The 26,407-nt window shown below is 38.3% G+C and overlaps 1 protein-coding gene and 1 long non-coding RNA gene across 2 annotated transcripts; one reads left to right on the forward strand and one right to left on the reverse strand.

Moving 5' to 3' along the window:
- Window positions 1-10,945: 10,945 nt before the first annotated feature.
- Window positions 10,946-21,813, reverse strand: KCNV1 (potassium voltage-gated channel modifier subfamily V member 1). The gene is made up of 4 exons (XM_014728155.3): window positions 21,616-21,813; window positions 19,954-21,210; window positions 18,630-19,159; window positions 10,946-15,315 (listed from the first exon to the last, which is right to left on the reverse strand). Exons 2-4 carry the CDS (start codon window positions 20,418-20,420, stop codon window positions 14,804-14,806), a joined length of 1,509 nt encoding a protein of 502 aa, XP_014583641.2. The 5' UTR covers window positions 20,421-21,210; window positions 21,616-21,813; the 3' UTR covers window positions 10,946-14,803.
- Window positions 20,243-24,516, forward strand: LOC138915428 (uncharacterized). Its single transcript, XR_011421354.1, has 3 exons — window positions 20,243-20,380; window positions 21,200-22,051; window positions 23,592-24,516. It is a non-coding gene; the product is annotated as an uncharacterized lncRNA (long non-coding RNA).
- Window positions 24,517-26,407: the final 1,891 nt, after the last annotated feature.

Here is a 26,407-nt window from a genome sequence, read left to right on the forward strand (position 1 = left end):
TACAGAAAAATTGAGAGTTCTTGTGTACAGAGGGTTCCCATATACAGCCTCATAATGTTTCTTCTATTATTAATATCTTATGTTAGTATGGTACATTGTTACGATTAATGAACCAATACTAATGCAATATTGTTAACCAGAGTTCATAGCTTATTCATGTGTCCTTAGTTTTCACCTACTATCCTTTTTGTTCCCAGATCCCATCCAGAAAACCACATTACTTTTAATCATTATGCCTCTTTAGTCTCTGCTCGGCTGTGAGAGTTTCTCATACTTTTCCTTGTCTTTGATGTCCTTGACAGTTTTGAGGATTGGTCAGGCATATTGTAGGATACCCCTGTCTCAGAATTTGTCTGATATTTTTGATTAGTCATGATTAGACTGGGGTTGTGGGTTTGGGGGAGGAAGATCCAGAGGTAAAGTTCCATTTTCATCATATCATATCAAGGGTATGTACTATCAATACAATTTATGATTGTTGATGTGGATGTTGATTACACGGCAGTATTTACCAAGTTTCTCCACTGTAAATATTTTCTTTCCCCTTGACTTTGCTGAAATCTTTCCAAGAAAGTATCTGTGCACAGCCAACACTTAGTGAGCATGGAGTTATACTCCCCATTCCTTAGGATGAAGTAGCTACATGAATTATTTGGAATTTTTCTCCATGGAAGACTTGTCTCTTCCCCCCATTTATTGATTTATTCTATCATTTATTTATATCAGTATGGACCCATGGATATTGATTTTGTACTATAGGTTATAATAGTTATAATATAATTTTTGTTACCCAGATTATTCCACCTTTGGCCACTGCGAGCTCTCACAATTGGCTCCGATGCTCTTTGACATAGGCCCACAACATGTGTTTGTTTGTTTCACTTTCTTACTTTCTGGCACTATAAAATGTTTCGAGTTCATCTTACGTATTTCCTGCCTCAGGCCTAGAATCAACTATTTCTCCAAGGATCCCTGGTTCTTTTTATTGGAGAATGGTATTAAAAACCAGGATCTGAGCACTAGGTGTGCTCCTACCAGGGTATTGTTTCTTTTAACCCTGTCAGCTGACAGAGCAAAAGAATATATGCATATATGCTAACTCATTTATAGACACAAATGTGTAAATATTACTATATGTAACCATCTTTAACCATGCTCAGCTAAACATGAGTTCATACTGATGTATCCAACTCTCATCAATTACCACATAGATCATTCCAACCTCTGCCCCTTACTTATCTATAAGTTTTCACTTCAACAGTGAGAAACCTGGCTCCCACCATCTGCCATCTATTTAGTTAATTTTTCTATTCCAATATATATGCATAGCAGCATTAAAATTGTGAATATCTACGTTGTGGGGAAGAGCTTTATCTACTAAAATACAGCCTTTATGTGTAGTTCTGTTTGCCCTCAATCTTACAGAACCCATTGATTTCCACAATTACTTAGGACAGCACTTTTCTCCCATCTTCTTCAGTGACATTGTTTCATACATTCATAACATGGTTACATTCTCTTGTCACGGTCTGCATTTATTCCTGGAATCGCCTAAATTATTGTTTTTTAAATTTTGCATACATTAATATTGTTTTTTGTGCTGTAAAGTCTTATGGGTCTGACAAATGCATAACGTCATGTATCTATATTTACAATACTATACAGAATAATTTCACTGGGATAAAAATCCCTTGTGCTATGACTATTTATCCCCTCCCCCTGACCATGAGCCCTGGGCAACCACTGATCTTTTTACTGTCTCTATAATTTTGCCTTTTCTGGACTATCATATATTTGGAATCACACATTATATAGCCTTTTCAGACTTGACTCTTTCAGTTAGCAATATGCGTTTCAGGTTTTCCATATCTTTTCATGGTTCAATAACTAATTTTTTTATGTTTTTGAATAATATTCCATCGTATGGATGTAACACAATTTATTTATCTGTTCACCTATTGAAGGACACATTGGTTACTTCCAGTTTTGGGTGATTATGAACAAAGCTGCTATAAACATTTGCGGGCAGGTTTCGATGTGGGCGTAAGTTTTCAAATCAATTGGATCAATACCTAGGAGTGTGATTGTTGGATCAGAGGGGAAAGCTATATTTAGCTTTTTAGTTAAGAACCTGCAAACTGTTTTTTGAGTGGATATTTCATTTTGCATTTTGACAAGCAAAGAATGAGAGTTCCTGTTACTATGCCAGCATTTCGTACTGTCTGGTTTTAGGTACATAGTGGTAGTTCATTGTTGTTTCAATTTGAAATTCCCTAATGACAAATAATATTGAACATTGTTTCATAGATAAGTGTGATGGTTTATTTTATGTGTCAGTTTGGCTAGGTCATGATATGCAGATATTTGGTGAAATACTATTCTAGATGTTTCTGTGAAGGTTTTTCTTTTATTTGATGATTAGCATTTAAATCAGCATATTTGATTAAATCAGATTGTGCTCCATCGTGTGGATGGACCTCATCCAATCAGTTGAATGATGAAGAAAAAGACTGACTTCTCCCAAGGAGGAGAGAATTCTGCCAGCGGACTGCCTTCAGACTTGAACTGCAGCTCCCCTGGGTCTCCAGCATGATGACATACCCTGCAGATTTTGTGCTTGCCAGCCTCCAAAATAGTGTGAGCCAATTACTTAAAATCTCTCTCTCTGTACACACACACACACATCCTATTGGTTCTGTTTCTTTGGAGAACCCAGCTAATACAATACCTAACTACCTGTCCTAGTTTTGAACATGGAAGATAATTTAATAATTTATTGATAAATAAGGAAAATCTGAGTAACCATGACAATTAGACACTCATTATAGCATAATTTTTGTATTTGGTGTTACTAGCTCTTGTGTTATCTTTGGTTTTCAGTCTTGAGTAGCTCATGTCCATGCTCAGCTTAGCTTAACCTCAGATGTGGATTGGGGAAAATGATACTGACATTATGGTATGAGAAGGTAGGGGGTTGGGTGGGCTGTGTCTAATTATATTTCCAGACCACTATCATAACTCTAGAAAAAGAGCATCTTTGGTAGTTTATAATTTGTGTGAGTTGTAGTTTTCTTTAGCGACCCTAGAAATAATTACTATGAGATTCAGGAGCATATATATTTTTTTAAGAAAAATGATTTATTTGTGACATTACCTTATGCCTTCTAATACTATAATATTGAAAAACATCTAATTCTATTTGGCTCTAAGGCAGAGTGATTGAAAGGTAGAAATAGATGTTTTAAGGTGAGGTAAACCAAAGAGTGCCTCCTGGATCCCTCCCCTGTTGTGTAGCCTTGGATAAATTTCTGAGTATCTGGATACTCCAGTTTCCTCACTTGTTTACATGGTGTGATGGTTAATTTTATGTTTCGACTTGGCTGGGCCACCAGGTATACAGATATTTGGTCAAATGTTACTCTGAGAATGTCTGTGAGGGTGTTTCTGGATGAGAGTAACATTTGAATTGGTAGACTGAATAAACCAGATTGTACTCCCTAGTGTGCGTGGACCTCATCTAATCAGTTGAAATCCTGCATAGAACAAAACGACTGACTAAGAGGGAACTCGTCCTGTCTGACTGCCTTTGAACTAGGGCATTGGTTTTATTCTGCCTTTGGACTCAAAATGAAACTTCGGCTCTTCTTGGGTTTTGAGTCTACTGGCATTCAGACTAGAACCACACCATTGATTCTTCTGAGTCTCTAGTTTACTGACTGCATATTTTGGGATTTGTCAGCCTCCATAGTCAAGCGAGCCAATTCCTTATTATGTGTGTGTGTGTAAAAATATATATATTTACACACACATATGACATATTGGATATACATACACACATGCATATATATATATTGGATATACATATACATATATTATATATATATGTGTATATATATATATGTATCTTTGGTTCTGTTTCCCTGGAGAACCTTGAATAATAGTTTCCTTATATATATGAGTGTTTTCAAATATTAAAAACATTGCAGTAAGAAATACATTTTATGTAGTGACCAAGTAAACATCCCCATAACATACATACACACACGTACATGTAAGATAAAGTTTTCCTTTTCTACAAAATGAATTTTGTGTCAAATATCATTTTATTAATATCTAATAGCTCTTGAGAAAGACCCTCAGACCACCTCCCTATAAATTAGAAAATATTTAATTTAGTGTGATAAGTGTGTCTGGCTGTCCAGAACACACAAAGATAAAGCTATGCACACTGTCATGCCTGGTTGAATTTTTTCCCTTTCATTCCTCCATCTTGGTCAAGGATGAAAATTCTGGTTCAATTAAGTAAGTTGTGAATAATAAAAATTTCCTGTTTGTTCAGCAATGTAAAATATTCTTTAACCCTAATCTAAAATCACAATAAACGTAATATCTGACAATTACCTTTCAATGTAATTGAAGAACCAAATTTTAATAGTTGTAATAATGAGTGAATTGTAATAATTTACTTTCTTTAAGCTCAAGGTGAAGTTTAACTCAATTATTGATGCAGAGCTTTGAATAGCAATTTCTTCTATAAAGTAATGATTAAAATTTTGAGACAGAAATAAGGTATAAATATATTTCTAATTTTGTTTGATTCAAAATCAATTCTTGATGCCACATATTTTGGGAACATGTGGGAATAGGGTGATGACATTGACTCTTCTTTGCCATAGCAGTAATACTTTTGGAAGCCTCCACATATGTTTGGTATATTGACAATACTGTTCATTTTCCCTCCAAAAGCTTAGCCCATAAAGAATGCTTAAAATGCCAGTTAAATCATCATTTTTATTACCAAAATATCAAGTAGAAAATATACGCCAACCATGGTTACTTTACATTTAGAAAAACATGAAATTCTCTTTTGAGTTCACAATCTGTCAAGAATTGTGAAGTGTCTGAAATTTTGCCCTTTTTGTAAATTAACAAGTTAGCTTGCTATAGTTTCAAAGATCCAGGCAAAAGACATGAGACTCTTGGGACAGAGAAGAAGGCCTTTATTACTCATGGCAAATGAGGCAGCATGAGCTTCATATTTCTCTTGCTTCCCAAGTCCCATGAGGGTGACATGGAGGTGGCCTTGGTCAATGTTGCACATGCAATGGATATGTGTCACAGTTGAAGAACTTGAGTTTTGAAAACCCTAATCTTTTAAAAGACTTTAAGTAAATATGTCCAACCTTTGATTCAAAGGGAGACATTATCTTTATTATCCTGAGCATCACACAAATCTATCTCTGTCTCAGGGGAGACACTATCTCTATTTTCCAACATTTTGTGCTATGCAGATATCCTTGAAAAGATATTCTGGAACAAAGCTATCAGTGCTTCTGTTTGCAAGATATGCAGAAATGCAAGAGACGCATGGCAGATTGTCTCCTAACATAACCTCTCTGAGACTTTTTGTGAGACAACCGGTACGTTTCAGGATGACGTAATAAGTTTAATTAATTTTAGGAAAAAACACAAGATATTGTGTTATCACTAGGAAGTATAGTTTTGAATTCGTCAGCTGATACACCATTTAAAAAAATCAAACATTCCATTTCCATACCTACCGTAGGAAGAATTCTTTGCAAAGTTGTGTGAGTCATTTTATTTTCTCTTTTGTCCTTAATTAAGATCTAAATAAAGTAAAAATATCTTCTTTTATTAGCAGCTATAGAAAATTAGGGCATTATATTGGTAAATTAATGTTTTTTCTTTGAAAATATTTTGGGGACATCAACAAGGCAGTTTGCTGTATTTCCAATTATTTTTTCAATTTTGAAGTTTTAATCTTTCCTTTGCAGGGATATCATTAAAATTAATATGTTGAAATCTGTTATTTTTATTGAGGTTTGTACATTTAATAAAATTATACTCTAAATCTGTCATCAAGTGTTTTTTTTTTTAGTATGTAGTTCAAATGAAGGAGTAGTTTGCTGCTTAGAGAGATCTTTTGTTTCAAATATCATCATTATTTACACTTTAAGTTCCAGCAGTAGGTCTTAAACATGTCCTGTAATTTTCACATTATTGTTTTTTAATATGATAATGTAATCCATTTTATGGGTAATTTGTGTCCATTCAGTTAAAATATTACTATTAACATCAACTAAGAGACTGTCATACCACTGATAATCTTTCAAAAATTACATAGAAAGTTTGTAAGAAAACCTCCTTGGAACAGATGATTTTGCCAATAGCAGGCAAAATGTGCTTGTCCTGGCTCACAACTGACTGTAAATTATGTTGACATAAAATTGGCTTGTGAAATCTTAACTAATAGACACAATCATATACCACAAAATCAAGAAATAAGATAAGTAGTCCTTTAGCCCACGCATGCTTCCAGCACATTCCCTCTGCGTCCCTCTCCTGATGCTCTCACAATTGAATGCAGAGTTTCTTTGCAATTTCTTGCTAAGGACTTGTGAGATGTGCTTCAATATGGTATATGCTATGCTATGCTATCTTCTCATATTCCATCCTGTCCCATTTCATTCTACTCTACTTCTTCATTTCATTGTATTCCATCCACTCCATTAAAAATAATGGTCACAACTCAATTTATTTCATCATCCTTCAATGGTTTTTGACCTGTGGTTTTAAAAAAAACACGCTTTGTATGTTAAAATAATTCAAATTGTTTCCAAATCTGGGAGTTAAGAGCCCTGTGATTACTTCTAGTAGAGATCTGGTTTTGGTATTAAAATGGCAACACAGAAGAACACTACACAGGTATCAAAAATGGTTCCAATATTAGTTTTATAAAAACTACTTTTATTTGACTTCAAGATGTATGTGTTTTATAACTCATTCTTTGATCCATAAATCGACCAGTCTGAAATTTGAAAGAAGGTGGTAAGAGGCTGTTATTATACTGTCCTTGCCAATTCTGATATGAATTGGACAAAATGACCCATGATACTATTTTGTTTCTAGATCATAAATTATTCTGCTCATGTAGGTACCAGTTAACTACCTCCTCTCTCTGCATATATACAATGTTCTTGAAAGGGTGTCAGATGAAATTAAATAAAAACCTCTTGCTCTGTCCTCTGCAAAACAATTCTAGAAAATACATCTCAGCAATGGGTGAGAAAGATGATTTTGCTAATTGAATTACCCAATATGTCTTCTGAAATTTCTGCTAAAATAAACAAGATCTGTTTACAAGATAATATGATGAATGCCAAGTGGAGAGATAGGATCTATTTGTCCATGAGTTGAGGCTTTTGGAATCAAACAAATTGGTTTCTTTGAGTTATTTTGTAAGTATATTTTATTAGTCTGTGTGGAAAATAGTATATACAGAATATTAAATAAAAAGAGAGAGTAAAAGAATGTTAAGTTAGAGAATTTTTCAAATGTCCATTGATAGTATGTTTCTTAAGATTATTATTATAAAGTTAAATAGTCTATTTTTGAAGTTAAAAAAGAAATTCCACTGTTATACATAGAGATTTTTGCAGGCAGTAGTAATTTTCCTTTGTTTGAAATCTTAGAGATAATTAGCTCATGTGAGGAAAGAAGCTACGAGTATAGTCAAAGGTAGAAGAAAGGTTTTTATTTTTACATTTTCAGTCACTTATTCTTTTTTCTTTCTTTTCCTGCTGGCCTCTGGTCAAGGTGATACTATGTATGTGAAGGTATTTTTTTAACTTCAGTAGCAAGGTCTGTTGAAATGGATTTCCTACAAAGTATAGTTTCCCTAGCAACTGTAACTGTCTTTTATTTTCACGTGAACCATTTAGAATTAGCTGACAATAATAATTATAGACTAAGATAAAACATTTGCTGTAGAGCAAAGACATGTATAAAGACATGGTTTCGAGAAAATTGTCTTGGTTTAGAGAAACTGAAATTGCTTTTTAAAGATTTCATTTTCTTACTTAGAGGATTGAAATTCTATCTACATATCCGGCGTGAAGTGTTGAGGTGATTATTGATGTATGTCAAGGAACATTTTCCCTCCCATAATTTCAAAATCACATTTGTTACCCTTTTTGTTACCATTGTTACCACGTTTGTTACCATTTTTATTTCTGTGTGCGTACGCATACACGCCCGTGTGCTAAACTTGTCAAAACTTCGTTCAATTACCGTTTCTTTGGAAATAATTTGGGTATTGAACAATAGAATAATGTAGAAAATACACACATTACCATTATCTTCTTTAACTTATGAAGCTTTTTAGACCATAGACCTTCTAAAGAAGGCAAAGGTTTCGTATAATTGGAAGAAATGTAGCTCAACTTAGAACGTGAAGCGGAAATCGAGAAGTCAAGTTATTTTCCCTGTTATTTCAGATTTAGTTGCATCGTGTTGTTGAAAGCTAAATGTATTTAGCTACCTCAGTGACTTTACATAAGTTAATATGTAAACATGAAAGTGTTTTTCAGAATCATTGGACTATTAATAGTGTCCGTTAAAACAGAAGCATACTGAATGTGAGATTACCAGTTCAGAAATGAATAAAATGGGATTTAAATTGTTTTGAAATATCCCCCTGGAATATCATTTCATTAATGCTCTTTTTTGCTGTTGTTCAAGAGTAAAATTTTGTGGCATGGCAATGACAATTCTGTGCAGCATAACTAATTATGGTGCACTTCAGTACACAATAATGTTAAAAGAGTTTTCTAGGATATAAATTTTTTTCTGTTGTTAATATAAGCAGACTAGAATTTTCTGTATAACTCTTTTGGGATGCTGGGGTAATGTGCTGTAATGGGGGTGCTGTGGACAATGGAGGAGGGAGAGGATGACTACTAGCTCCTATTTCAAGACCAATTGGAACAACGAATGCTCTAGTTCATCCACCAACTTTCTTTTCTAAGTTGCTCCTCAGAAAGAGAGGACCTTGGGATCCACGGAGGGGCTACTTCTGAACATGCATGCCGAAGCAGATCCATGCAGTTCCAAGGCTTGACTGTGGTTGCCATGAAAATGCACTGCTCGGATCTCCTCCTGAAGGAAGCATGATTGACTGACAGCACAAGCTGGTGCCCTCTGAGGTATTAATGCAGTCCCATTTCTAAAAGAGGTGAGACTCTTTAATGGGCTACATTTGCTCAGGACTATCCATCAACCTGGATGAAATTTTCTTAGAACTGGGCTGCTATCAGAGATCCTCTTTACCCAATCCTCCTCTCTCCCTCTTCTTCACAGGTGTCAGATCCGCACCATGGTCTGAAGGTTCTTCCCACCTTCTCTAGATTGCTCCTCTTTATCCCTCACAGGCCTTTTCTCCCCCCACTAAATTTCTTGCACATCATAGATATTACGATAATCAACTGTCTTGCCATTTGCTTCTCAGAGGGCTTGAACTAATATGGAGTTTGGGGGAAATATCAATAATTTAGTATTGGATGCGCTAATCATGAGATATTTATTGGACATCCAGGTGTAGATATTGAATACGTAGTTATGTACACAAATCTGATGATGTAGGAAGAGAGAGGGGAGATAGGAATTTGGGACTTGACCAAGCGTCAGTGGTATTTAAGCCATGGAACAGGATGAGTTTACCAAGGGAGCAATGTAAATAGAGAGATGAGAACTCAGGATTAAGTCCTGATTGACCACCTCAAACAGAAAAGATGACTGAACAATGGGATGGAGGGAGTCAAGAAAGTGGGCTAGAAGTCAAGTGAAGAAAGTATTTCAAGGAAGTCTATAATTAACCTTGTGGTTAATTATGGATCAAGCAATATGAAGTCTGAGAATTGACAGTTGGATTTAGCAATGACGGGGTAATTACTGACCTGCAGAAGAAAAGTTTTCGAGGAGATGTAGGCGTGAGAGACTGACTTGAGTGGATTTTTAGAGAAGAATAGGAGAAAAAAAGTGAATATAGAAATGGAGAGAGTAAGTATAGAAAATGCTGTCAAGGAGTTTTGCCATAAAGGAGAACAGGGAATGGGGTGTTTCTTAGAGGACAGAGTAGATTCAAAGAGTTTTTTGTTTGTTTGCTTGCTTTTGTTTTTGTTTTTGTTTTTAAGATTGGAAAAATTAAATCATGTTTTTGTGCTGAATGGAATGATCCAGTAGGGAAGGGAAAAGGTGATAGTACAGTGGGGAGAGGAGAGAGACTTTCTGAAGCAATGTCCTAGAGTTGGAGAGAAGGGATAGTGTGGATAGTTCAACCCTTGTAAGAGGAGGAAAGGCAGAATGAATAGGAACAGATGGAGGTAGGCGGATAAATGTGGGTGCCGGCCCTTGGAATATCTCTTCTGATTCTATTTTCTGAGTGAAAGTGGAATCAAAGGAGGTGTTAGAGGTTTATATTTATCTAGAGAGAGGGAATAAATTCAGGAGTGCAGAATGATTGCTTAGCAGCCGTACGTCCCATTTGGGCTGGTAGGCATAAATGTAAAACGAGAGCAGTTAGCATACATTGTTTTTTTCTGTAATCATGACCAGCTCTCCAGGGGCAGGCACAAGTAGGCACTGGATTGGATTTAATTAATTGGGTTTTACCAGTTGAATACCAGGAAGGAAGAGAGAGGCAATGGAGTTGAGGGGGTAAGCAAGGGAGTGATTTTAATATAAGGTGAGTGAAGACATGAAGACAGTGAGTACCCAGGTTATCCCACTACCTCTAAAGATGTACTATGTAAGCACTTTCCAGTGGACTATATCAGGAAAGCTTTCTCTTTGTGACATTTTTCTTCCATATATCAATATGGCTTGGCGAGACATTTGGGAGTGGGGGCGCTTTGCAAAGGAAAATCACCCAGGGAAGCATTAGAGCACATCATTTGCCAAACAATATCTTCTTGGACCTGAACTGAAGGACTGATAAGACAGAAATATTCAAGGCTAATATTTCAAAAGAGTAGGCTTTTCATGTTAACAAAATGTATCACTGGAAATGTTTGTCAAAGCAGTACGCTTACCCAATGATAATGTTTTGCTCAGATAACTTGGGCAAGCATATATATTTTCTGCAAGAGCTAGTCAAAAGATTTTAATGAGAGTAAGAATTCCACAAGGAAACACAGCTCTGAGATTTCTACCTCAGTTAATTTCTTTGTGCATTGAATACATTATATTTAATATTAATTTGTATTAAAAGGATGCAACAACTCCTTGTATATATAGAAAACAAACAGTAAAACATGATCATGATACCACTTTTACCAGAGATATCTAAGTAATTTCTTAAAGTTGCTCTTCCAGATACTCAAGCATTACTTCTGGGCGCTCTGTGTACTCAAATGTTTTTAATTCGTGTTCTCTAAATAGCTTAAAGCTGATAATTCCATTATTTATATTTCCAAATAAATTAAACAGTTTTATAGCAAGAATTCTTAGATTTGTGAAAAATGTCAAATATTTTTTAAATGATGGGATATAAAATTAACAGAGTTCCTGCCTTTATTTGTTACTTAAATTTGTTTTGCCTATATGTACATTTGTTGATTAAGTACCCTGATATTTCACATAACAGCAAAGTTGACTAAACAGCGGAATTGAAAAACTTCTTTTGAAATGTCCACATCTCAACAAAATTTATACACAACACACCACATTTGTGAAGAACATGTTTAGAATCTTCTGTGGTAGGAAAAATAAAAATATATATGTAACACACATAGCTTTTTTCATTTTCCAACTATTAATTACTCTAAAGTTAATGTTTTCCTTATCTGGTATAATGACCGTAAGGCTTGACAACAACTGTTCCTTAAAAGCACCATTCCACCTCTGAGAATAAGCTGATATTTTTCTTAAGGCATATTAAACCTCTCTATCCACAACAAATTAGCTTGCCTGCCGAGGAAGTGAATCCCTTACACAGGTTGTGTGAGAATAGTGAAATCTATAATTTGACTTTTTGGAGTATCATTTTTCAGAGTCCAGCAGATTGGGATTTATTTCTGGCTCTGTCACCTGTGTTTGGGCTGCGTGAATTCAGCCAAACTTCCTCTTGCTAGCCGGCTCTGGTGGCTAGTCTGGGAACCGCATCACCCGTCTGTCCATTGTCTTACCGTGGTGGCCATATGTTGCTGTGATGCTGAAAGTTACACCTCCAGTATTTCAAATACCAGCAGGGTAACCCATGATGGAGAGGTTTCAGTAGAGCTTCTAGAATAAGACAAACTAGTAAGAAGGACCTGGACACCCCCTTCTCAAAAAAGTGGTGACGAAAACCTTATGAGTAGCAGCAGAGCACTGTCTGACAGAGCGCCAGAAAGTGAGAGGATGGCAGAAGAGAATGGGGCAGGGTTCTGGAGTCTGCTGTATTTACATAGGGTTGCTGGGTGTCAGAATGGACTCAATAGCACTAACAACAAAAACCTCATCTTTTTATGCTTCAGTTTTGTCATCTGTGCTTCCCTCACACCCTCAAATAGAATGTTAAATACAAGAGATTAGGACTTAGTCTGGTTTAACAAAGAATCTCTAATGCCCAGCACACGGATGGATCCTGAATAAATATTTGTGGAATGAATAAATATATAAACTATATACTTAGAAGAATATAGGAATAGTAATTGTATAATAGGGATATTTTGAGGATAAAGTGACATAATACATGATGAATACAGAGCACAGTGCTGGATCAGAATACCCATTCTTATTGGAGAGAGTTCTAGAAAGTTAGGGTAAATTTGCCTCCTGTGTCTAACTCTATTTCCCCTTTGGACTGTGGAGAGATTTATACTAGAACTAGTGGCTCTATGCCATGCTCTAGAACCTGTGAACTGTGTAAGAGGGAAAATATTTATTATATTTCTACTTATATCTCCTAAATCTTTCACAATATTTGGGAGAAGTGGAAGCAAGCCATATGGATTAAAGTACTTTAGCATAGAATCTAAAACTCATGCCATCAATGAAAATGTTTTTAGAGCTTAAACATGCATACCAGAAAACTGGAGGTAGCAAAAATAATATTTCATTAATTTTAGGAAGCATATTCAAAATTTTTACATGTTCAAAATCTAGATGCATTTTGCAATCAATGGCATCTTACAATCGATAGCCTGCTCTCTCCTCTTCCTTTCTTTCGGAACTCCTTCCTTCCTTACTACCATCCTTCCTTCCTTTGTTTCTTTCTCTCTTGTTCATGATCTAATAGGGTGTCTTAGATGCTGGCCTTGTGACCGAGCGATTAAGTTTGAGAGCTTTGCCTTGGTGGCCCAGGGTTTTGCAGGTTCCGATCCTGGGTGCAGACATGGCAACACTCATCAGGCAACGCTGAGGCGGTGCCCCACATGCCACAACCAGAAGGACCTACAACTAGAATATACAACTATGTACTGGGGGGCTTCGGGGAGAAGAAGAAGAAGGAGAAGAAACAAGAGAAGATTGTCAATAGATGTTAGCTCAGGTGCCAGCTTTTTTAAAAAAAGAAATTTCCTTCAAAAGAAACAAAAATAGGGTATCTTAAATAGGATTGATGAAATATGGTCTAACCATATATTAAAGCAGTGTTTCTCAATGTTTCTTTCTTATCATGACCCAACCCTGGTAAGGAGCCTCTTAGGCATTTTTTTCTAATTTCCCACCCCATGAAATTCTAATACCATAGATAAACTCTATAACTGTTTATGTGTTGCATATATATATGCGTTTTATGAATAAAAAGAGTGAGATATTTTTGCCCTCCAAGAACCAATTTTCATTCTATTGGGGCACTATGACCCCAAGAGATACTCCATATTATTCTTAGTTTTAAAAATCACAGTTACTAGAATTTGGGGAATCATAAACTAATTCTTAGGTTTAGAACTCTTGGCTTTAATTATGTAACAGAATGTCTAGGAATTTTATTATCATGAACTACTGTCAAAATGCTGTCCAAATGCGTGCAAACTTTGAACATTTGCTATTTACCCCAACAATCAGAGAGCTATCCATAATATTTTTTGTTGACAAATAAAAGATCTTCAAGTTCATCCAGTGATATCATTCAACATATCATTTTATGAAATAAGACTATTTAATAATTTCAGTGCATAAATTTTGGATGTTCACTACCTCCCATTTACATATTCATGATTTTAAAGACATAACTTGAACACTATATCAATAATGAGATTTTTTAAGACCATCTAATTTCCATGGAGTACTCAGAGGTATCAGCTTTGTACTCCACATATTGCCCTCAGTGGGGAGGATGAAGATGGATAATTCTCGAAGTCTTTGTGCATTACTCTTCTATCGCAGTCTAAGCACTTTCAGGATCCCACCTCCAAGAGTAATGAGGGAATACAGAGCTCAGTCCATCTGTAGCCAGCAGTATGCACCAGAGGGAAGAAAGGGACACCATCTATGACCATCAAATCAGGATTTTCTCTTGAAAAGCCAATTGTTATATTCATCAGCTCTAACTGATGGAGAAAAGACTGATTTATTTACTTGGAAAATATCTTTAAATTGCAAAGTTGTTCACTGTGTTCTTAAATGTTCACTTATCTTTTCACTGGGCTATGCAGTTTAACTTCCATTTTTTTAAAAATTAGTGCTGCAAAAATCTGTTAACATTAGTGATACATAAAACTTTTAACTTTGTTGGAGGTATTGCAATATTATCTTATATTTGACAATTCAGACATGTGTATATTGGTCTAGTTGTATTGGGTTGTGTTAAATGGCAATTTTTGAGGCTCAGGTGTGTCAAAGCAATGTGTAGTTGTTTTGGGGGATGTGAACTATTCTAGCAGACCAAGCAATGTATCAGCAAAAATTAACACAGGTAGTACTCAAAAGAGACTCCTCAGCAGTATACAGACATCCATATCAAGGCTTTATCAATTGAGTTACTTTTACACAAGCTTTTGTAAATAAAATCAAAGTGAATTCAAAACCAGAAATCATCTCCTCCACTGCTCCTAGTACTTGCTCTTTCTCTGCCTTTTAATCGAAGCATCTCCATGATACTCCGGGCATAGACATCTCTCAAGTTAACGCTGATATATGAGTCAGTGGCTATATTCTTGGTAAGCTTCTTCAGAGCTTCACGCTGTCTAACAGCTGCTTCCTTGAGCTTTAAGGTGAAGTAGCAAGCAGAGAAGCGGTCGTTAATAATAGCAATAGGCAAGGCCAAGACAAGGATTCCCGATAATATACACATGAAGGCCACGATTTTGCCTGTGGTGGTGTCTGGTCTAATGTCCCCATATCCCACGGTAGTCATGGATGTTGTGGCCCACCACCATGCACAAGGGACACTTGTGAAGGTTGTGTCAGGAATGCTTTGCTCTGCAAAGTACTCCACAGTAGAAAATATAGAAATTCCCACAGACAGAAACAGAAGCAGTAGGCCAACTTCTTCATAACACTGAGTGATCGTCATCCCAAGTGAGCGTAATCCTGCAACAGAACAACCGCTGTCAGTCATTGGCACCCTTCCACTCCTCCTCCCTCCTTCCCTCTCTTCCCCTCTTCTATCCCTGCTATCCACCGAGAAACACGCATTTCACATCTAATATGTCTCCAGCTTTGGGCAATGTTCTGGGGATACATGGATGATAATTCATAATCTTTGTCCTCAGGAAGCTCATAGTCTAGTTGATGGGGCCAGATTGAGGAGGATAGAAAGAAATATAATTAGATTCATTCATTCACTTATGTATTTATTAAATACCACTACTTATTAAAAGAAATGGTGAGGGATGAGACTAAAAAGCAGACAGGAGATGTATGATAGGAATTTATACTTTAGTCTACACCATGAGAGGCCTTGGCAGCATTGCATGTGGAGGACTCACTTGGTCAGACCTGCATTTCAATGCATTCCTTCGGCACACTTTTCTAATGCCAGTTTTATGCTGTCTCCTTATATTTTATGTGTCTGTTTTTCTCGCCATTCCGTAAAGTTTAATACAATCAGGATATCATTATCTGAAAGCCAGAGGCAGTAAAGGATGTACACCATGAGAATGAAGTGACGCAGTGGAAACAAGCTAGGCATGAGTGACAATACTGACATGAGACTATCATATGCACATTCAGAGGACATTCTTAGAGGTTTACCAGGAGGGGTTCCTGACCTCCCATGACACCCATTGGAATGCTGATCCTTAATACCAAAGCCGTAGGGAAATATCTCCCTTGAGTACAAGAATTTCTGCTTTCTTATGAGGAGACAGACCTGAGTACGGAATATTCCTCCACTGCAGAGAGGCATGGGGGACTGGAGCCACTGGGAAACTCACTCGCTATGAGGCATTCGTGGATTTCCCACTTCTGATTCATTGAGCCCCTGAGGGACAGACTCAGGAGAGTCCAATCCCTTCTCTGAAAAGACTAAGGCCTCAGGAGAGTAAGATGAGCCTGTAATGGGTCTATGATTTGAATAAGGCATCTTCCTGAACAGTGGGGAGATATTGCTAAAAGTGTACCTACATTTTAAAGTCACATCAACCTGATGTCATAATGATATTGTCACCGAAATCCAAAGCAGTACCTCTTCGAATCATTTTAAAATTTTTATTCACTCAGTCGAGACTATCTGAACTACATTAAAACACTATTTGTGCTCTCATTATTTTGAATTTTGTTCTTAAAATGTTGAGATTATCTTTAATTATTTACCAGCTATTTTTAAAGATGAATGAACATTAACTTTGATGTTTAACTTCAAAAGAAAAGTTTTTAGAATAGCTTTAGAATACCCATTAGAAAACTGGCCTGATGTTTCTGTAGTGAATTGCATTTCTGAAATAAATTGACAGCATATGAGGAAAAGCATAGTGCTTGGGGAGACTGTTCTTATTTCAAGATGAAATGTTCTAAACAATTTTGTAAAGAAACACAAAGTGGTCTGAATTTCTGCATGTTACATCTATTAACGCAGATAATCCTCAGAAACCAAGGTGAGATAGATATCATAATTATTATGCCATTTTACAGATGACGAGACTGAGCACAGAGAGGCAGTATATCTACTACAAAGCTACAGAGCCAGGATTTAAATCTAGGCAGTCTGGACCCCCATTGTCCTCCCAAGGAGCTGCCATTTTATAATAACTCTCAATTTATATTTATAGTTAATACATGGGTAATCTGACATCTATGTCCATATTTTGCTAAATGTAATGCTTAAGATAAAATTGTCAAATATTTATTCAAGTGTTCATGTCTTTTCAATAAATTAAGGCTTTATTAAAACTTTATATTGCTTTAGAAGTGAAAAAACCTTTGAAGAGGTGACATTGTGGAAATTACTATTATTTTCTTTTTCTTTCTTTTGGGAAAAAAATGTAGTCTTTACTGGGTGTTTTTAAATTGAATCCTGTGAAGACTTTATAAATACTAGAAGAAAGCATCCTATTATGTTTGTCAGAAAACAAAGAGTGGTACTTTGAAAAGTTGTTGGAAACCCCATTATCAAATCCTGGTATGTGAGACTAGCTAGGAAGATACGCTACCAAAATTATATTAGGATAAGTCCTAATTACCTCAGAGATGCAGGAAAAAAATCCATATGAGGTTAACTACCGATGACAACTACCATCACCTTCTTTAAGGTGACCAGTCAGGAACATATCTCAGGAAATAAGGTAGTTAAAAAACTGTTAGCCAAATTATTTGTATTCCGATGTATTGCATTAATATGCATTGTATTAATATGGCAGTGTTTCTCCAAGTGTAGGACCACCTATTTCAAAGTCACTTGTGAGCTTGTTAAAATGTATGCTCCTGGATCCAACCCCAAATACTAAAATCTAACTCTCTATGGATCAGGGCTCATAATTTGCATTTTAACAAGCTTTTCAAGGGATTCTTATTTTCATTATAGTCAAACATAAGGTAACACAATGTACTCCAGAAAACCCAACGGCTGCAGGGCCAGCCACTGAGAATCACTGCCCTTGGGATGCAAGGATCATTTTTAGTGGATTTATGTGATTTCCCCTGACTTTGACTATGATTTTCATGTACAATTGGGTTTGTGTGTTGTGTGGAGATTTTTCTAGGGAGAATGTTCATTAGATTTTCAAGGTTTTATGATACACACAAAAAGCAAATTAATTCCTGTCACCATCTCTCTCTCATGCATCCCAGATTAGGGACAAGAAAATTCTCAGATACTAGATGAAACATTTAATTGGTGTCTTCTGCTTTCTTTCAAAGCAGATATTTCCATTGCTCCTTCAAAAATTATGGAAAGGCCACCGGTGCCTGGTCATCTCTCTTTGCAAAGCCAGAGAAGTCTATGGAGGACTGACTTTTTCTTCTGCCAGGAAACATGTGTGGTAAGCACTTCCTTGGACACAGAAGAGAAACTGACTTACGTCCCTATATATTATATATAATTTATGTGTATATTTTTATGTGCTGTTTATGCATATTTTATCTAGAACTTTCTAGAAGCAGAGTTTCTTTAATTTTTGTACATCTTCTGAGCCCTAGGTCAAGGTAAACTGAGGTTAACAAATGGTCAAATTGTTTCTCAAATGTCTTAGGGAAGGAAAATGTGTGAGACACATCTTATTCTCTATACCTGTGATAACAACTTCAAGGTTTGGCTTTCCAATACCTGTTTGGAAATCATGGTTGGATAAAGTACGGGAGTTACTAATTTTGAAAATCAGTTCAGAGAGTGCTTCCCTTCAACCGTGGTCAAAGCACTAATGTTACAAACAACGGCAAATTAAAAAGAATCAATGAAATCTGAATACCTGTGGAATGCCTGCCCAGCTTTAGCATGCGCAGAGCCCTGAGCAGCCTCAAAACCTGGACGATGCGCCCCACGTTTTCCAGCTCCTGTGTGGTCTGGCTCCCACTCAGGCTCTCTACCAGAAGAGTGATGTAGAAGGGCAAGATGGCAAGGAGGTCTATGATGTTTGGCACCTTTCTCAGGAAGCGGCACCTGTCCCGCACGCATAGGAAGCGCAGGACAAACTCCCCGGTGAACCAGCTAATGCACACGTACTCCAGGATTTCCAGCAGCTGCAGGTCCAGCCAACTTAACTCGGCTGACATCAGGGCCATGTTGACGATGGACACTACCACGAAGATGATGGAGATGACTCCAAAGATTCGGGCAGCTGTGGAAGACCCAGGTTTCTCCAGGATGTTCCAGAGCTTCTGGCGGACAGTGGGACAAGGTCCTTGTGAGAAGTCCTGTTCACTCTCATGTTGACTTTCCTGGTCTTCTGTGTCCTTCTTAAAGTCTAAAGTTTCACTCAGCTCCTTTCTTCTGAAGTATCTTTTAGAGAAGACAACTTGGTGATTAGTTTAACTTTTTTAAAATGCAGAAGTAAAACGAGAATTAAACTTGGCAGTGAGGTCATGCCTTTTATTTCAGTAAAATGCAGAAAATGTCCATTCCTATTTTACCCGGATTATCTCCTGCTTATTTTTAAAATGACACTTTCTCGGTAGCAATTTATAAAAAAGAATTTATGTATAGCAAAGTAACTTCAGATTAATGCATTTTATTACCCATTTTCTTCTAACAAGAACAGAAGTTGGCCATATGGAACTCTTTTGTGTGTAATGGAAAGGTGTTCATGAAGAAATGGTAGTAATAGCAAGAAAATAGCAAAATCATCATCAAAGTCCCACCATCACTCACAGTGAAGGAAACAACTTTCTATCTTCTGTATTTAAAGCAGTTCTCTGTCCAGGTTTTTCAAGTTAGTGTCCTAGGTTTGATAAATGATAATGCTCCATACTGAAACCTACATCCCTGTACATGCATCTTTTGGAACATAGCTTTTCTGACTCATTTATTCAGTCACCAAATATTTATTACAGGCCTGACCTCCCTTGCCTTATAAATGAATTGGCATACATTCGCTCGAAGGAGTTCCAATCTAAAAGTTGGCTTTGATGCTTTCCAGCCGCCCTCTTCCCCAGCGCCCCCGCTTCCAGCTCACGAGAGGCCACAGGCATTCTAGGCCTGGGTTGAGCGAGGCTTGGGGAAAGCCTGTGCCGCCCTTTCTCCACTGTAGCACCGCACCCGCCTCCCCGCCCAGCCGCTGCGCGCCTCGAGGGTACCTGTCCCTGCAGCAGGAGTCGATGCTGAGCTCATCGATGCCCCAGTACTGGATCTCCTGCAGGAAGGAGAGCGCACACAGCTGCTCCATGACATGCAGGCGGCCGGTGCGGTAGTAGTGCAGGACGTAGCGGAACGCTTGAGAGCTGCGGTCGAAGAAGTACTCGTTGTCCACGGGATTGGCGTCGTCGCAGAACTCCAAGGGGCTGGGCACGGCGGCTAGAGCCCCGCGGCGCCGGCACGAGGCCACCACCACGGCCAGCTTGCCAAGGCGCGTGTGCGGGAAGCAAGACAGCGCCTGCTGCGAGAGCACAAAGCGGCTGCCGCCCACGTTGACCGTGAAGCAGTCCCCGAGCGCCAGGGGCTCCCCTTCGCCCTCGCTGCAGAAGACGCTGGATTCCAGCGAGGTCAGGGAGCAGCTGTCCAGCGGTGAGTCGGGCGGAGCCCGGCCGCGGGGAGGTAGCTCCATCCCAGCCGCTGCTGCCTGGGGGTGCCACAAAGTTGGGGGCGCGCCGGAAGCCTCGGTCCCGCGAGGGTGGTGGCACGGCCCCTGGTGGCGGCCGGGATTTCCCGGGCTCCCGAGGGGAGGGAGATGCCTACCACCCGCGCACCCCGACTTTCTCCACCCCTTGTCCTCGTTCCCCCTCTCGCCGCTGTGGAGCTGCGAGCGCGCGGGAGCAGCGCACGGGTGCCTGAGCGCGGAGGCTGGGAGGAGAGCCGGGGTCGCGCCCAGGGAGATGCTCAGGTGTGGTCCAAGCCGAGGACAGCCGCAGGGCACGCTGCCGGTCGCCGTGGACCTTCCCGGACTTACGCACTCCCTCCCAACTTTGTAATTGAGGTCCCCAGCTCGGGAGGTGTAGGCACTGAAAGCCTCCCTACTAGGGGGGTGGAGCGGGTGGGGAGGGGAGGGAGGAGGGAAGCCTAGAGCGGAGGAGGACAAGATGACTCTCAGCCAAAGGCAAGGGGGTTGGCAAGACTCACTCCTGCCCGCAGGAGACCAAAACGAAAAGTTCAGAAAGCAGACGGAAGTGGTAACCGGGCTGAGTCCCTTTCAACTTGAGGATATGTATTCCTCCGTCTTCTTTTATTTAAAAGAGCCTTCACAGGTCTCCCCGGGAGGGTTCGCTGGGGGTGTGAGCACGTGGGGGACGGTGCTCTGGGCGACGGGGCTGCAGCATTTGCTCCCATTCACTCTCATTCTAGTCTGATTGTCACTCACGCTCCATTTTCTTCTCTCTCCTCCCTCAGGTTTTGACCTCCTGGTTGAGAAATAAGGATAATTAATGACGACTTTTAATGGAAATCCCAGGGAGTCACTAAGAACGAGGGGTCACCACTGCCAGCCCCGCCGCGTGTGGGGGCACTGTGTACCCTTCTTAGCCATTTTTGTCGCCGCAAGTTTCCCAGAGAGCAGGTGTGGCAAGCGCGGTCCCTGTCACATAGCGGAGCTCTCATTTTGGGAAAAGGGAAGGCAAAAAGACAAGGACTAGAACAGGCGTGGGCTGGGGCAGGAGTTTGAATAGCAACCACGGCATGGCAAAGAGATAAGCCAAGCACCCTGCCCAGGTGAGACTAGAAGTGTACCCACAGGGCCCCTTGGAGCCGCGCCCTGGCCAACCTGTTGGACACGAGGCGGGGCTGGGGAGGAGGGCAGGGTGACTCACCTGCGGCTGGGGGCACGTCTGGGCTGCGCTCAGTGGGCGCCGCTGGTTACGTAGCCTTCCTTTGATCCTACTCGTCTACACGTGAGGTCTGGCTTGACAGATCCAGGAGGAAAACTGCTCTGGTCCAAGCTCTTCGCCGGCGCTCGTCGCCTCGCCTCGCCTCATCTCCACCCGCCTCCTGGCTCTGGCCCCCAGGCTGCCGCGGAGAGTGGCCGCCCCCGCCCGCGCCAGCTCCGAGCCGTTCGCGGTTCCCAGCACCAGCTGTGGGGGATGCAGGGAGCGAAGGGAGGTGAGACCGGAGGAGGAAGTGAGGCGCTCCGTGACTCTGAATATTATATTCATCCTGAAGACACTTCAAGGATTCCTGTAGTATTAGATGCCTATTTCCCTGAATCTATGCGCTCACAAATGCTCAAGAACAAAATTTTCCAGTTGCGTAAGTCTGCTAAACTCAGGGTTAGGGCAATTATATTAACTGCTTTGAGTGGTGTGGTTCAAGGTTTTCTCATTTCCGGTAAGCATCTGGGAATCTTGCATTTTTCAAAGGTCTGCAAGAGAGAGTGAACCAGACTCGTTCCCCTTTTTTCCTTGTAAGAGTTTTAGGAAAAATAAAGATTTGAGCAGACACAGAAGGGAGAGCTTTTTCATAGATTGGCTTGAAATGTGACTGGTCAGTTCTGGTTTTGCCAACTGGCTGTGGGACCTCCAACTGTCGTCTACTTCACGGGCCTCATTAACTTCCACAGTAAAATTGCAGGTTTTAATAAAAACACAATACTTGGGACATATTATTTTTGTGTGATTTTTAAGTAAATCAAAATGTGGTTGCTTTTATCTATTTATTTATTTTTGCAAGTTTCTAAAGAGTGACAAGAGTTTAATGATATATTTTCCCTGATCTTTCAACAAACGTTTCTTGAGCATCCACTCCTCTGGGTGCTTTGGATAGATCCATGAAGAAACGGATAAGATCTCTATCCTTGAGGAACTGACATTTTTCCTCTGAGAATAAAAGAGCAACTTCAGTGAATTGTAAAAAACAGAATAGTATTTATAGGTTATGGTTCTTTTAACAGTTATCCATTTGGCTAACTTTTGCCCCTATAAAGAACTCTTCCATACAGAAAATATGGAGGAGTTAAAATTATACTGGTAAATAGTTCATTATTATGTTTAGGCCTTGTGTTATTAATTTTTTTTAAGATAGCAGAGCTTTCCCTTACATAGAGAGAAAAATTCCCCCAACATCTCAATGATAGATTATTTGGGCGTTGAAGAAGGCAAGAGTCCACAATTCTGCTAAGGCTTATTCATACCTTAGTGTGAATAACTTTAATCAAATGGTTAGCAGTAAAGGTCTACCCTAGCTTTACAGATTGTGGTGAGGAAGGAGGAAAACTTTCAGAGGAGAATGACAGCTTTGGGGGACAAAGGAGATCTTGGACAGGTAATCAGAGGTTGATAAAAGGTGACTGGGGCTTGCAGGTCCTCAGCACAGCCACCAGGACCCTGGACTTCAGTTGTGGTTAGTAGTACCCTGTAGAAGTAATTATAACAGTAACCACTGTTTAAGTGTCATGCCCAAACTAAACATCTGAATTCTCACAATGGTCCCATGAGGTAAGTATTGTCATCCTTAGTTACGGATCTCAACTCAGAGGCTCACAGCTACTAACTAACTTTCCAGCTACATGTGAAGGAGTATAAGAAGAGATTGAAACCAGGATCTTTCTGACTCCACATTTCATCTCAACAGCAAGGGGCCCCAAATTTTCAACTGGGCTTCAACTGTAATTAAAACAATTTCCACTAATTAAAACAATCATAGCTAGAAAGATGACGACTAGTTAACTGGGCATATATAAACTCAAGTGACTATTTAAAATATAGAGTCTCTTAGGCAATAAAAATCCCTGGCTTCTTCCCTGTCCCATTCCTTTTAATCAATTGTCTCTCCTCCTTCATTGCTTGCCCAGGTTTGAGTCGGAGAGCCCCATGAAGAGGATATGATAAACAAGAGGGGAAATAAGTCCATTGAAAGAATATCCTTCCTGGTCCATGATCTTCATCTGAAATATACTCTGAAGTATGTCAAGATGTGAAAGGAGGATTGCTGATAAGTAGTTGGGGGTGGTGAGGTCTTGCTTTCGATTTCATTCCTACATAGCATGGGAGGAATGTGATTGTCATGTAGGAGGTAGTACAGTACTGAGATGTGGAAACTCGACAATCTGATGGCTGCGGGTGTGTTTCCCTAGTCATCAGATGTTACATTTGAGTGATTTTCCATTAACAGTCTTGTTATGAAATGCTTGACTGGTATTTGGTTTTATGTATGAAGTCTTCCAAATATCGATTTGGATATTAAATCTCCAAGTATAACTAGAGTTTTAATTCTTCCAATTTTTACACTATTTCTATATTTATTAGTGAACAGCGTGTATTCTTAACAGTCATATTTTTAAATTGGATTAAAAGAAAAACCATAGCATACTTTTAATGTCTGACTCTGTTGATGACAACTATGAAAATAAACGTTAAAAGTCATTTGAAGTATATTACAAATTCCTATTACTAAAAATCTGGAACATTTTATGTAGGTTTTTGAAAAAATAATGAAAATGTATTTATATTAATAGTATGTTTTGTTTTTTTGTGATTTACTTAAAGAAAATATTATGATGTTTCTGTGAAATTATTAATTTTCATCTTTTATATGAATGTTTTAAAATGACTACACATATATGATCATAAGTCACTGAAATTTTTGTTAGGAAAATGTACGTTCATTATTAATGTATATCCAAAATACTGCAACTTTACATTTATTTTTAATAGTTATATAGACAGAGGAAATGTACTGAGTGAATAATTTTGAATAAAGACCTTTATAGAATTCAACTTGAGTAACACTACCCTTTCATTTTCAACCCCCTCATTGTAGGCTCATACATTTACACTAATATCTCCTTAACTTTTATCATTCATTAACAATGTGGGTCATATTTCATGTGAGGTGTGCATACCTATCTTTGACTCTGTGTTTGATTTCCTAGGGACTGACAATCAGATGAGCTAATTGTCATGGTGTTTAAAAATACCTTTGTGTACAGACAAAATGACTTTTTCCTCTTTTCCTTCATTGCGTTGAGATATATTTAAAGATAAAGGAAAACTTGACAAATTCTCTCTATTCGTCTTTCATGTGTCTTCTAGGTGCTTGGAATAAATCCTCCCAACTGTATAACAGCCCACTCTAATGCAGAATTTAGCTTAATGTGGGCTTGTTCTGGATTCCTTCCAAGGGGAGGCAATTATCTTTGGAAGTACCCAAGAACTCATTTTTACAGCCTAGTCTGCTATGGGATGGGTTGAGATGGTGATGATGAGGACAATATGATAAGAATAGCCACTACTTTTACTTATTCAACGTCTGCTTTATCTTTTATTAACTGTGTGACGTTAAGTTTCTTAAGCCCTCTAAGTCTGATTTTCCTCATCTGTAAAATGGGGGCAACAGTAGTATTTACCTTATGGTATTGTTTTAAAATTAAGTGAGATAATTCATGTAAATGTTTACTGCAGTATCATTATTCTTGTTGTCACTTTTGTTATTAGTGTAATGTTTCAGGAATGTTTTTCTAATCCCCCCTTACTGAGTACTTACTCTGTGATAGGTACCGTGTTAAAAGCTTATCTCATTTCCTTTATAATTCACATAATCCTGCCAGAAGGGTAATAATATCACTCTTATTTTACAGATGAGATGCTTCTCCAGCATCATACTGGTAGTTGATTATAGATTTGAACACATTTGTTTGACTCAAAGCCTTTGACAGGCATTAATATGAAAATAATGTGAAGAAGGGAAATCACTATTAGAAATGCTCTTCTCCTCTTTAAAAATAATTTTATAAAGAGCAAATTTCTATTCTATGCTTCAAATAATTAAGAGATGACTATACTTCATAGACCATGACCAATACATTGCCTGTGATTTCACATTTTAATAAATTGGATCTTTCTTCTAACCATTGTAAAGGAGATAGTTGATTAGATTGGTCATTCTATGATTATCACTATGCCACTATGATATAGTCACAAAAGACATAGTCGACTTTTTCCTGAGTTACCAAGAAAATGTGTGGAATTAGGCACTTATTGTTCAGTGGATTAACTCCTATAATTACACTGAAATTAAACTTTTATAAACAGGATGTGGAAGTGGTGGAACAAAAGCAGAGAAAGCGCTCTGCCCATCGTGTTCTGTAAGCTAAGAGAACCCAATATTGAATTTGAGAATTCCAACTAAATCCTTTTTACCTAGCTCTATTGAATTCCTTTATGTTGATAGAGAGGTTGAGTCATACAGAACCATTTAAAACTGCATCTCATCGAGTATGTGTGATTTATTAATATTAGAAGTAAAATTGCATTTAGACTTATTCTGTTTAGTGCTTTCTTTCATTATCAAGGAACTCAGTAAAAAAAATGAATTCCATTCCTGTAGTTGGGAGAGAGGTAATCTTTACACTCCATATGTATTATAAGGATTTTTATGTTGCATTTCTTTGATTCTCCTGGAGTCAACTCAAAATTGAAAAGGTTTTAATCAGTAAATATTTATAGAAATATGTTTGCAAGCTTTGGGGGTGGTTATAAGTATATACAGATAGAATATATATTAGATATCATTTATATTATATATATGAATACATACATAACATACTGTGAGAATTAATAAAAGAAACATTGTTAACTAAACTGCAGTCAGAAATGCCTGTAGGAAGAA

Source organism: Equus caballus, chromosome 9 (genome assembly GCF_041296265.1).
Source record: "Equus caballus isolate H_3958 breed thoroughbred chromosome 9, TB-T2T, whole genome shotgun sequence".
NCBI lineage: Eukaryota > Metazoa > Chordata > Mammalia > Perissodactyla > Equidae > Equus > Equus caballus.

Bases quoted from the DNA above. Each gene is read 5' to 3' on its own strand.
- KCNV1 (XM_014728155.3), bottom strand. From the start codon at position 20,420: ATGGAGCTACCTCCCCGCGGCCGGGCTCCGCCCGACTCACCGCTGGAC. The intron at 19,160-19,953 runs GTACCCTCGAGG...CTTCTCTAAAAG, and splicing joins GACTCCTGCTGCAGGGACAG to ATACTTCAGAAGAAAGGAGC. The intron at 15,316-18,629 runs GTATTCAGATTT...GTTCTGTTGCAG, and splicing joins GCTGGGCAGGCATTCCACAG to GATTACGCTCACTTGGGATG.